The sequence below is a fragment of the Rhinoderma darwinii genome, chromosome 6 (genome assembly GCF_050947455.1).
Source record: "Rhinoderma darwinii isolate aRhiDar2 chromosome 6, aRhiDar2.hap1, whole genome shotgun sequence".
Classification (NCBI taxonomy): Eukaryota; Metazoa; Chordata; class Amphibia; order Anura; family Rhinodermatidae; genus Rhinoderma; species Rhinoderma darwinii.
The window spans coordinates 45,987,620-46,001,460 of record NC_134692.1 but is presented as its reverse complement, the minus strand read 5'-3'; the positions used below and the strand labels follow the sequence as shown (position 1 = coordinate 46,001,460).

The 13,841-nt window shown below is 39.8% G+C and overlaps 1 protein-coding gene across 2 annotated transcripts in view; it reads left to right on the top strand.

Moving 5' to 3' along the window:
• The window catches only part of VWC2L (von Willebrand factor C domain containing 2 like), a 138,974-nt gene extending 126,231 nt beyond the window's left edge, over positions 1 to 12,743 (top strand). For both annotated transcript variants that reach the window (XM_075829644.1, XM_075829643.1), the window contains one exon: positions 8,997 to 12,743. In XM_075829644.1, the coding sequence (XP_075685759.1) occupies positions 8,997 to 9,173 (177 nt within the window). In that variant the 3' untranslated portion in view covers positions 9,174 to 12,743. The remainder of the gene's footprint in view (positions 1 to 8,996) is intronic.
• The last annotated feature ends 1,098 nt before the right edge of the window (positions 12,744 to 13,841 follow it).

The window sequence follows — 13,841 nt, the reverse complement described above, 5'->3', positions numbered from 1 at the left end:
ACCGCTGTACATGAGCCCTATTAGGGTATATAGTTGTCATACGGAAACGTGAAAGGAGTTCACACCATTTAAGCTACGTATATCATTTATATTAATCCATTATTGAATCCCTCATAGCTATACAACTGCCTGATTGAAGAAAATAGTGGATTTTGAGTCTGAATATCCTATAAAAAAAAATTGTTGATTAATCCATCTAAGACATCGTTATTGTAGTCAAGGAAGGGAGATTGTCGATGAACACTTTTGATTTTCCATTTCACACAAGTATACCTAAAATAGTTCTACAGAGTGAGGACACCGTCCCAAAACAACATATTTCAGCTTCCTTTAAGCTCGGGCTACACAGTGACAAGAAAATCACCATGTCACTTGCGACATTGCAGCTAATAATTGCCTATGTGGTCGTGTTGCAACTTGTGACACCTTACACGAATGCAACACAACCATCAAAAAATCCAAACTTGCCGGATCTTGGGTAACAAGTCACATGCAACATGCTTTCCATAGACAGCAATGTAACGCATGTGAGACTGTGACTTACGTGGGACAGGTCTTTAAAAAGTAATGTAAAAAAAAATTGTGAGTCGTAGTCGCATGCAATTTGCACAAAAACGCGCCCCAAAAAAGTACAACATCATCAAATTGTGTCGCGCGACGCTCAAGCGATTTGGTGTCACGTGACACATGTTGCCCTCAGCTTATTTTACAGGTTGTTAGATTTAGGTTACGGCTACACGGCAACACAACGCCTGTGTGAGCGAGTCGCATGTGTCTATTTTTTTTTGTCATGACCTTATAAAGCTGTTGCACGCACAAGTTGCATTGTGGTCTCTGCGTCCTGCGACCCAAATTCCAGCAAGTTTGAATTTCTTGCAATGCGAACACATAGGAAATCATCAGCTGCAATGTCTCAAGATACATGGTGATTTTCTTGTTGTGAAACATAGCCTAAAGGGCATGTATATATTATTTAATGTGGTATTTACTGAATATACCTTATTTATTTCATTATTTTATAGCTATATTTAGCAATTTACTTCTAGTTTTTAATTACAATTTACTAATACATCCAGTGGCGTAACGGACCCAGAGATGCCTCCTCCTATCACATCAGGCAGTCTATGCGACGCAGCACACAACCTTCTGGCACTGGATGTCCTGAAGCTACCCAGCGTCAGGAATTTGCATGCGCCGCAGCAAAGAACGGCCTGAGGGGGTATAAATATCTGATCTGGGGGGGGGGGGGGCTGATAAGGGGGAGTTTGATCAGCGGTGGTCTGATCAGAAGGGGGCACTTCCTGGTTACATACCTGAACACCTCTCAGTTTTGACAGAAGGGAATATATGCGGATTGCTCTTGCTTCATTGGCTTTTATCTGGTTGCAGTGATATCTGATTTAGCTAAATTAATGATTCCCTTTGTGTTTCTAGTAAAAAATAAAAGATTGATTAATATTTTAAATTTTGGCATAGGCATCGACCACTTGTGAGGCCAAGGTGTCACCATTTTATGGTCGGTGAAGACAACCCTGGGGAACTTATTTAGGCCCAGGCTGTCCTCATTATGATGTCGGCTTCAGACTCTAAAGAGTTAAGGGCTGAGATCAGCGTTTTTTTAATTCTGACTGCTACCATGTCCATGAAATCAGTATGGTCATGTACGGCACAATGCGGGAAATGAGTCCCGCTAGAGTTGTAGATGACGGTATTAATGATTAGAAACTATTCAGTGTAACATATGTAATAACTAAAGACATCTGGAAGGGGGGAAATATTTTTTACACGCCACTGTATTTTAAATGGCACCATCTTTGACACAGAGTTTTAATCTGACGGATAGAAGGAGGTGACAGTAAGGTATTATTCGTACATTTTAATAATGACATGATTTATTACAATTCTTCCTCAATAGTGCCAGCATGTATGTATTTTTTTAAGCTATTAATATTGGTATGTGTGTGTGGTCTTGATATCTCTATTCACAATACACAAGAGCCCTCAAAGTTATTTAAACCAGCCCCAGTACATAGGCCGCACAGAATTGCTTCTCCTTCAATCTGATTAGGTCACATTTTAGCTTCTTCTTCATTAATCTCTGTTCCAGCTCTAAGGTCTTTTTTCCATGATGTGAAAAAAATGCTGTGAGAGTCAATTAGAAAATCATGCAATTATAGGAACAGTAACCCTTAAAGAGTCTATTAAGCGAGACTTAAATTGCTGCAGAGCAATGTGATATCTGCATGAATACTAAACTGACTCATTTATGGCCAGTCCCATTATCAGAGTCCAAATTAATTTAGAACTGTGCCACGTGTTCATAAGCACTGAGTCCTGCAGATCAGACACCGGCAGCGGGTATCACATATGCACAGTCAAAAAAGAAAAGAACAATTGTTCAAATTAAATGAACACTTAATGGATTTAGACTTGCAGAGAGGAAATGTAGAACATTGACAGATCCTATTGCTATTAATCTCTCTACCACTCAATATCTAAGTAAGACACAGAGCAGTAGCGCAACTATAGTAGTTGTAGACAGTAGAATCGCACCTGGGCCTCTGTATCTAAGGGGAACAAATGGACCACCAGGATCTCCACTTACTGAGAAAAATACCTGTGATATTTACTTCATCCTTTTCTGACAGTTGTTTGCGTAACAGTTTATAATTTCTCTATCCTTGCTGTAATGGAAATCAGTAATCCATGCAGTGACTACCTGGTGAGCATATGGGGAGTTTAAAGAGGCTCGGTCACCTCATTAAAAGTGGCCTATATTGTACATGATATGATCGGCGCTGTAATGTAGATTACATTAGTGTTTTTTTATTTCGAAAAACGATAATTTGACGGAGTTATGACAAATATTAGCTTTATGCTAATGAGTTTCTCAATGGACAACTGGGCGTGTTTTACTTTTTGACCAAGTGGGCGTTGTGGAGAGAAGTGTATGACGCTGACCAATCAGTGACCAATCAGCGTCATACACTTCTCTCCATTCATTTACACTGCACATAGCGATATAGCTATATCGCTATGTGCAGCCACATAAACACACCATAACATTACTGCAGTGTCCTGACAATGAATATACATTACCTCCAGCCAGGACGTGAGGTGTATTCAGAATCCTGACCACTTCTGTAGCGTCTCTGTGAGACTACAGCACAGCAAGATCTCGCTGTAAATGACAGCTTACAGTGTAATCTCGCGAGACTACGCCTGCTGTGCAGTAAATCACAGAGACGTGCAGAGAAGTGACAGAATTCTGAATACACATCACGTCCTGGCTGGAGGTAATGTATATTCATTGTGAGGACACTGCAGTAATGTTAGTGTTTGTGTATGTGGCTGCACATAGCGATATAGCTATGTCGCTATGTACTGTATAAATGAATGGAGAGAAGTGTATGATGCTGATTGGTCACTGATTGGTCAGCGTCATACACTTCTCTCCACAACGCCCACTTGGTCAAAAAGTAAAATGGCCAGTTATCCATTGAGAAACTTATTAGCATAAAGCTAATATAGGTCATAACTCCGTCAAAAATTATTGTTTTCGAAATAAAAAACTGCTGTAATCTACATTACAGCGCCGATCACATCATGTACAATATAGGGAACTTATAATATGGTGACAGAGCCTCTTTAACTAACACATAGCAGTCATTCTGAGCTCACAGAGCTGCAGTATAGAGCACGGGGAAAGAGAAAAGCAACCTAAGCCTCTCTTCTCATCTCATCAGATCTCATAGGGTAGGACTAAAAATCAGCCAAGCAGCCAACACTGAAGGAAATAATTGGCAAGTAAGAATCATCCAAGGGTATAGACTTAAATGTAATGTTAAGTCCACAACTGGAAATATGCTTTAAATAGATTATATAGTCAAATGCCTGTTGTAAAATGTATGTACATTAAAGCTCTGTTCACACTATAGTTTGATCTGGCTATCTGTTAAGCTGCACAATGACAACAAGGTAGTGTATTTTACTGTCAAATATATAGGAACGCTAACGGACCCATTAAAATCAATGTGGTCAGTCATTGTCTGTTTGGATCCCTCGGAAAACTGATCTGTCACAGTGGTCATGGCTCCGATTAGAAAATTCAGCGAAAGTTTCAAATGAACAATATACAAATATAAAGATTGACCATTTTCACCTTTTCCTTTTCCAGGCCGTCTTCAGTTATTTTAGCACAAATTACAACATGACAGTTTCCTAACATGAATTGTTCAGTGTTATTTTTTTTAGGATTCATATACCTTTCAATTTCAAGACGTTTCAACACTGATATACTAAAAATCTTATTATATTACCATTTGACAAATGTAACAAGAGAAGATATGCTAATTTTTGCAGAAAGCGGACATGCTGCCATTCATCAGGCAAGCTCGGGAAGAGAATGATGCATTATATAGTGTGTAGAACAGACAGCCAATACCAGTGTGCCTGCATAGGATCACAATACTATCCCCTAACAGAATAACTGGGAGGAAAGTTACTGCTCCCACATGTAGCCCAGGCCAACTCCCTACCAAACTACTGCAGAATACTGGCACAAATGCTCTCACATAATGATTTATTCCTTCTATTATCCATTCACAGCAGTCATAGCCTGTGCACCATTTGGTAGTTAATGTTTCACAAGTACTTTGTCTGCGAAAATCATTATTATGGAAAAACATGGGAAGCAGCAAAGCCTCGGAATGCTAATATCTTTGTATTTATGTATTACACTTAGGAGAAAATAATTGTTATATATATATACACACACACATATATATATATATATATATATATATATATATATATATATATATACACACACACGCACACACACTAGTGCTTCTCGATGAATTAGAAGATCACCAAAAAGTTAATTTATTTCAGAAATTCAATTCAAAAAGTGAAACTCATATTATATAGACTCCGTACACACAGAGTGATCTATTTCCAGCATTGTTTTCTTTTAATGTTGATGATTATGGCTAACAGTTAATGAAAACCCAAAATTTTGTATCTCAGAAAATTAAATAAGCCCAATTTCAAAAATGATTTTTAATACCAAAATGTTGGCCTACTGAAAAGTATGTACAGTATATGCACTCAATACTTGGGCTCCTTTTGCATGAATTACTGCATCAATACAGCGTGGCATGGAGGCGATCAGCCTGTGGCACTGCTGAGGTGTTATGGAAGCCCAGGTTGCTTTGATAGTGGCCTTCAGCTCGTCTGCATTGTTGGGTCTGGTGTCTCTCATCTTCCTCTTGACAATACCCTATAGATTCTCTATGGGGTTTAAGTCAGGCGAGTTTGCTGGCCAATCAAGCACAGTGATAATGTGGTTATTAAACCAGGTATTGGTACATTTGGCAGTGTGGGCAGGTGCCAAGTCCTGCTGGAAAATGAAATCCGCATCTCCATAAAGCTTGTCAGCAGAGGGAAGCATCAAGTGCTCTAAAATTTCCTGATAGACGGCTGCGTTGACTCTGGACTTGATATAACACAGTGGACCAACACCAGCAGATGACATGGCTCCCCAAACCATCACTGACTGTGGAAACTTCACACTGGACGGCAAGCAACTTGGTTTGAGTGCCTCCCCACTCATCCTCCAGACTCTGGGACCGAGATTTCAAAATGAAATGCTAAATTTACTTTCATCTGAAAACAGGACTTTGGACCACTGAGCAACAGACCAGTCCTTTTTCTCCTTAGCCCAGGTAAGACGCTTCTGACTGCGACAGTTGTAGCCCATGGCCTGGGGGTGGGGGGTGGTGTGCGCGTGTGCGTGTGTGTTCTTGAAGCACTGACTCCAGCCACAGTCCACTTCTTGTGAATTTCCCCCAAGAGTATCCTTGTTTGTGTACCCTTTACTACCACACTTTTTCCTTCGTCTCAACTTTCCATTAATATGCTTGGATACATCACTGTGAACAGCCAGCTTCTTTAGGAATGTCCTTTTGTTGCTTACCCTCCTTGTGGAGGGTGTCAATCACTGTCTTCTGGACAACTGTCAAGCCAGCAGTCTTCCCCATGATTGTGTAGCCTACTGAACCAGACTGTTGGACCATTTAAAGGCTTAGGAAACCTTTGCAGTTGTTTTGTGTTGATTAGATGATTAGAGTGTTACACCATGAGTCTACAATCTGTAACTTTTACCCAATATTCTATTTTTCAGAGAGAATAAATTTTGGGTTTCCATAAACTGTTAGCCATAATCATCAGCATTAAAAGAAAAAAAAATGCTGGAAATATAGCACTGTGTGTGTATTGAATCTATATAATATATTCACTTTTTGAATTGATTTACTGAAATAAATTTACTTTTTGATGATATTCTAATTAATTGAGGACTAATTATATATATATATATATATATATATATATATATATATATATATATAAGTGTAATAAATATTGTTCTGTATAGAGACTGACACTTGTATAACAAGTACTAAATGCTCATCACATTGAATGAAATGACTATTAAATATATGTAAAGGAACAGAAGCTCATATATCAGGGGACTGCATTATATGAAATTCTCTAAGGTCCTTTTTCACCGGCCAATATGGGCCATGAAGACGAGCGCTGATCAAAAAGACAGCTCCTTGATCGGCACTCCTTTGTTCGTTCCACAAGAGGCAATGATTGGTTATGCGTGGGGACGAGCGATCGTTACTACGATCGCTCAACACATGCATTTGCATCATGTTGGCAGCACGTCTCCCTGTTTACACAGGAAGATGTACCGCAGACCATGATACAATTTATTGCTGCATAAAAGATGCAATCAGCCGAAGAACGAGCATTTCCCCTTTCATCGGCTGATCGTTGCACTGTTTAGACTGCCTTTTAAAGTTGTATAATATTAGAAAAAAGGCTTTGCTTTTTTCCCCTAGAAAAAGCAACACATCAATGACTGTGTCGGTATTGCAGCATTCAAGTCAATGGAGCTGAACTGCAATACCAGACACAGCCTAAGGACAAGAGTGGTGCGGTTTCTAGGCAATAAAATCAGTAATTTATTTTTTTTAAATAAATATTCCACAACTCAGTAAACTGTAACCGTAGCCTGTTAGGTGGCTGCTAAGAGATTATTGAAAGTTTTATTTATGATTTTCCTGCACAAGTATATGAAGAGAACCGCATATAGTGAATTCCCATACCTGAATCACAGAACTGTTATTTATCTAAAAGTGTACTACTCTGCAATTCTACTGTATGCTTTATAGCTACATTTTATGACAGTAAAAAGCACAGTGTGGTTTATAATGTCCAATCAGATGCTGCTTCTATTTATACGTCAAAAAACTGGAAGCAAATATTTGCTTTATGTGTAAATGGAGGGCTGAGAACGTCACATTTAAGACACTCTCCTGTAATCTTTTCACTTTTCCCATTCTCTGAACGTGTCAATGAATTCTATTGAACCAAGGAGCACATAGGGATTGGACTGTCAAAGCTTTAACATGTGCTGCCAACAGGTAGCATACTGAGAGCGGTGATATAGCTGTGAAATTATTCATAAAAAATGGCACATCACTAGTAACTTGGTGACGTTTATGGCCAAGACATTCCATATAAAGATTACATTTAGAAGCAACGATTGTGTTAAAGGGGTTCTGAGATAGACATTTATCAGCTACATTTTGGATGGATGATAAATGTCTGATTGGTGGGAGCCCCATGCTGGGATCCCCAATGATCAATAGAATGGGGGTCCAGAGCCCCCTGTTCCTCCCCCACCCAGGAGAAAGGGGGAGCTTTAATGGAGTGGTGGTCGAACATGTGCCCACCGCTCTATTTGATGTCTAGGAGGCTGCCGAAAACAGCCAAGCGCTGTACTCTGCTGTCTCTGTCAGTCCCATAGACTTTGAATTGAGTGGCACTGCATATACTCGACGCTGCTCCATTCAAAGGAGGAATGGGGATCTCGGGACCCTCATTCTAGTGATCACCGGGGGTCCCATCAGTGAGCTGTGGATAGGTGATAAGTGTCTATCTTAACACAACCTCTTTAATGGCTATAAACCAATTTGGGGGTCTTGAATTCATGAAATACATTTAATTTGTGCTAAAAATTTGTTTTGTAATTCACTTTCATTAGTAAAACTGCACCATTTCACTTCTGCAACTTCTACGTATCACAGTGATTTGGCTGAGAACGGGATTCGGCAGCTTCTATGTAGTTGAGCTTCTCTGACAGCTTGGCCTCTAGTGGCTCCTATGTACTTCTGAGCATTCTTTTAAGCTTAGTTCTGGTCAAGTCAAAGTGGATCGAGTTTGACTTGATCAAAACGGAGCTTAGAAAAACCCAAAAGGTGTCCACAGAATTTAAGCACAAGCCATCCAGCACAATGACAGCCTATAATCAGCCTATTTCTGAGGGACCACTGTAACAAAAGGGTTTGTCCAAAATGGACAACCCCTATAAGTTCAATGACAAAACAGCATTTTACCTATGTAAAAGACCTAATTACAGAATTCTTTTTTTGCTACAAATTTTGTCCTCCGGCCTGCACCTGTCAATTATATGACATCACTTCCTAGCTCAGTTACCATAGAGTCTTGTGTCCGAACAGACCTAACTGTGGTGGTCACAGACAATAATTAAACTAGGGGCCTGGGAGAGAACAGGAAAGCGAGGCTCAATCCTTGAAGCCATAAGAAGTTATGGGCTGTTTTGTAGGATGCGTGCTTAAACTAAGGGACGGACATAGAGAGTTAGATAAATAAGTTGTAATATGCATAGATCTAGTGATTTGTTAGATTGGTAAAGGGGAGATTTGTGGAGGAATTAGGCTTTAATATCAATATTTCCATTCCCACTCCTGTAATTTGAGGATATTCCATTTACCGCTAGTCCTAAGAAAAACTGTGCCATGTAGTCAGGCGTATATTTGTGGCAGGTTTGGTCATTTCATTGTATTCAGATGTATTGGACCAATTGATCGAATTTTAATTTTGACATTTTTTTCCATTTTCAGGACCTAACTGCTTTGCAGGCACCACTATCATCCCAGCAGGGATTGAAGTCAAAGTGGATGAATGTAACATTTGTCACTGCCACAACGGGGACTGGTGGAAACCAGCACTGTGTTCAAAAAGAGAGTGCCATGGGAAGCAAATCCTATAGACATGCTGTGCCTATACCAGATATGTGAGGGACTGCCTCTAAATCCAAGAGCGAGGACTAGATTAACTCTTAAGACTCCAAACATATTGGACAAGAGCAGTACAGAGGATGCAGGCACAAAAAAAAATGGATACTCCTTATGTAAAGGTGTTACATTGTGCTGGATCCAGCTGAACTATGTACACAACAACGAACTTCACATACTGAGCCCTGCATCACGTAATGTCCTCCTCTGGGGGCGGCTTCAAATTTTCTGGCAAGGTTTAACCAAACAGAACGCTGAGACTTTCTAGTGTGACACTGTGAGAAAACGTTGGTTCCATTTCATCGATTCCCAACCAGTTCACCTGACAATCTTTTCTTTCTTTCTTTCTAGTCTCCCGTTATTTTCAGCTATATTTTTTTATCCTTGAATTATTTGTATGGTTTATTGAAATTCACAAAACTAGACCAGTACATAGCCAATGTCAGGAAATAACATGACTCTGGGAGACATTCACAGTAAAGGTCAATTTAAAATAAATATATTTAGCAAAAAATATGATGAAAATGCAACAAAGTACAGTATGTTGTCCAAGTAATGAGTAAAACAAAATATGTTCTTTCGAGAGATAAAAAAAGCAAGTAGTCTAGTCTACTTGGGGTATAGAAGAAAAAACCTTAACATTTTTGGTATCAAAAGTAAATTAGGTGTATTTTTGGATAAATGAAGCATTCCTTCATCAACAGGGTAGGAACACACACAGCGTATACACTGCAGATTTTCTGCAACGGATTTCATTGCGGAAAATCCGCAGCGTATTACAGTAGCAGCAGTGTGGTGAGATTTGTACAAGTCTCATCCACACACAGGGGAAAAAAAAATCAGCCGAGAAACCGTTCAGAAATTGACCTGTAATGCGTTTTTTGAATCCGTAGCATGTCAATTTATTCTGCGGAGGCTGGGCTGCACTCAGAACAGAGGGATGCGTCGCAATGACAACGCCTGGGTGGTAAGCATAAACTTTTTTTTTTTTATTCCGGAGGTATTTCCGCAGAGGACATGCCGCCCGAAAAACAGCACCACAATTTGGTATGGCTTTTCGGGCAGGATTCCCTGCTGTTTCTAGGACAGATATGCTGTGTACTTCTATGCAGCGTATCCGCCCTGTGAGATACAGTGCATTACCTATATGTGCTATGTGCAAACCAGTTACACCCCGGTAAGAAACGAAAATATACATTTGATTTTATAAAACGGATACTAATAACATTCACAAATATCTAAACATTTCAAGATTTTATGACCTCTATGCAATGAATTCAGGGGAAAGCTACATTTTTGCATAATGGAAATTTATATTTAATCTCGAGCACAAGGTTTGCATTTTTTTAAATAAACACAAATTATATTTGGTCAGATATGCATTTGCCTTCATCACAAGATCACATCAACAAGTCAATGATGATTTTAGGTTGTTGAATAAACAGGATGTTTTTCCTAAATGATGATCTATTAGGGCTTATTCAGACGAATGTAGAACACGTCCGTGTCACAGCCGTTAAAACAACGGCCGTCACACGGAAGCATGTATTTCAGTAGGGCTGTTGACACGGCCATTGTTTCAACGGACCATGTGAAGGGACCGCTGAAATATAGAACATGTCCTATTTACTTCCATTTTCACGGAACCCTCCATAGACTCAAGTCTATGGGGAGCCGTGAAAACGGGACCCGCACTGGGTACTGTTTTTTACGTCCGACTTTCCCCACGTTCATCTGAATAAGGCCTTAGACTAATGTGTGCAGACTGACCTTGCCACTGAAAGTTTGGCACCATCTGTCTTCGATCAAGGCTTTGGGTCAGCCACTAGATATATCCATGCTTCAGAGACTCTTAGTTTGATCTAGGATATTCCTGACCATAGCAGCATTCATTTTGTGGTACATGAACTTCTGATGGCAGACACTAGACACAGAAAAGTAGCCACATGCCATAACAAACTCATCTTTGTATTTCACCATCAGAAAAATGTAGAGTGGGTTATACCATTGACCTTACGGGCATTAGAGCTATTTTTGCCATCTTTGCCAAACCTCAAAAACTTTTATTTATGACCAGAGCATCATTGGCTAATCATGTATTCCCCATTCCCTGTGCCATTTTAGCTAATCCTTACAGTTCTCAGATATTAAAGGTTTGTTTCACAAAAACGTGTTTATTCATGCCAACAGTTTTCAGAGGTCCCCATCTATGCCATATTCTCCAAGTTATTTGTGAAAAATGTCAACAGCAGTCTTCTTGACACTAAGTCCATAAATAATTTTATCCTAGAGAACTTCTAAATACTTGAACTTTTAAATCAATTCGAATACAGCATTTTGGTTGCGATGTAATTGCTTAATAATCTTACTTTGCAATTTTCCACTTTGTGCAGTTTCGTTAACTCAGTCACATGTTCGCCATCAACTTTTTGCCGCTTTTCATGATAATGTTATGATTGTTAACTATTGCTTGGTGACTAAAAAAAAGCTGAATATGAACAGCAGGGCATCTGTGATGAGGCATATTATCTCACTTGAGATTCAACACAGATAGTCACTATATTAATGTATGACCACACTTTGAGCTCAGATTTATGTGGGCGATTACTCAAGTGTCATCTAAAAACTGCATTATCTTATCAATGAAAATTTTTTTTACAAATCATTCCTCCTGCCCAGTATTCACTTCTGAATTGGCGGACAACCACAGCCATATCTAGATTCTATGGTGCCCCACCAAAAAGGGATATACCATGCCCATTTTTCAAAGTTGTGTGAATAACTCTCAGATTGTTGGGAGTCAAGTTCATATAAAGAGAAATGTGTGCTCATTTGACAATACCCTGTAGCGTCATAACTTTTTAGATATTATTTACCTACTGTATAAACCTCAACATCATAACATATCCAAATGCGTCAGTATATAATCTTATACTCTATAGGCAATCCACCCCTATATAAGAAATAGGCTCATATAACAAAATATGATCTGCCAACACGCCAGTTATGCCACTGACCAGTAATGACACAGCAATATAAATGTCAGGTCTGTCCACACAGTTTGTAAACACACAGCAGTTGGGCCACATAAAGCCCACACAATAGTGCCATACAGCAATTGCCCTAATATACTGTGATGCAATACCATTTACATAGAAGTGCTCATACAGTAGTGTAAGTCACATCAAAGTGCCCATGCAGTGATATTATCAGTATATTAGTGCCAGCCACAAAGTATTGACCATGTAATACGCTAGCCACATTATGTGTCTGCTGTTGTGCCTATAAAGCAGTGTCTGCTAGGTTTAAAAAAAAAACTGTAGTGCCAAACACAGTAGTGCCAAAACTGAGGTGCCAACCACATGGGAGTGCCAAAGTAGTCTTAACCATGTAGAAGTGCCTAAATAGTGATCACAACCATATAGTAGTACCCATGTAACACTGTCGATGAAGTAGTTCCAAACATCCTAATTTTCTCACAAATGTTCTCACTTGGCAGTGACTTCTGCTCCTCATCCATTCTGCGCAGATCATTCCTCATTAACTATAAGGCTGGATTCACACGAGCATGTTCGGTCCGTAAAGGACGGAACGTATTTCGGCCGCAGGTCCCGGACCGAACACACTGCAGGGAGCCGGGCTCCTAGCATCATAGCTATGTACGACGCTAGGAGTCCCTGCCTCGCTGCGGAACAACTGTCCTGTAATCATGTTTTCAGTACGTGACAGTAGTTCCATGGAGAGGCAGGGACTCCTAGCATCGTACATAACTATGACGTGCAGTGTGTTCGGTCCGGGACTTGCGGCTGAAATACGTTCCGTCCTTTACGGACCGAACATGCTCGTGTGAATCCAGCCTTATAGTCTGACCTCACAAAAGATCTGCCCCTCCCAACGCTGCCGCAGCACATGGTCGCGAGCAGCTATTAGATTTAAATTAATAAATAACGTGAACAAGCAAATGATCTGAAAATCATATAATGATAACGCAGTCTGAAATATGTACGTTTTTTTTCAAGCTATGGAAACTTTTACACATATTTGTGAATGTTATTTATATAGCTTATTAGAGAGATGAATTGTAAATTTAAGGAAAAAATAGACTTCTTAATCACATCATAATGCACCTAACACTAGAGCAAAAACTAAAAATTAATCCAGCCGAATATGTAATCACGTTTTATGTAAGTAAAGTAAACCTCTGAGAAGTTTAAAGGGTGGGGTGCGATGTTATCAAGAATGTGGCAGATTATTGAAGCACCGGTTCATTGTTAGGCCTAATTCACGCAAGCGTGTTAAACGTCCGTGGGACGGCCGTTGAAACAGCGTCCGTCCCACGGACCTTTGTAATTGAATGTGGCCGTTCACACAGCCGTTGTTTCAACGGACCGTGTGAAGGGTCCATGGGAAAATAGGATATGTCCCATCTTTTCACGCATCACGCATCCCTCCATAGACTCATCTATGGGGGTGCAAGACAGCGCCGAGCACTGATGCACCTCGGCCATGAAAACCTATAGTTTTTCACGACCGAGGTGCGCAACGCTCGTGTAAATAAGGCCTAAGACTTATGAGCTACCTACTTAAAGGGGCTTGTATATAAAATCTAAAACAGTGGTGTTATCTATGTAATTTTGCAAGTGAAACATAGCGATAGGATAATTTGTGACT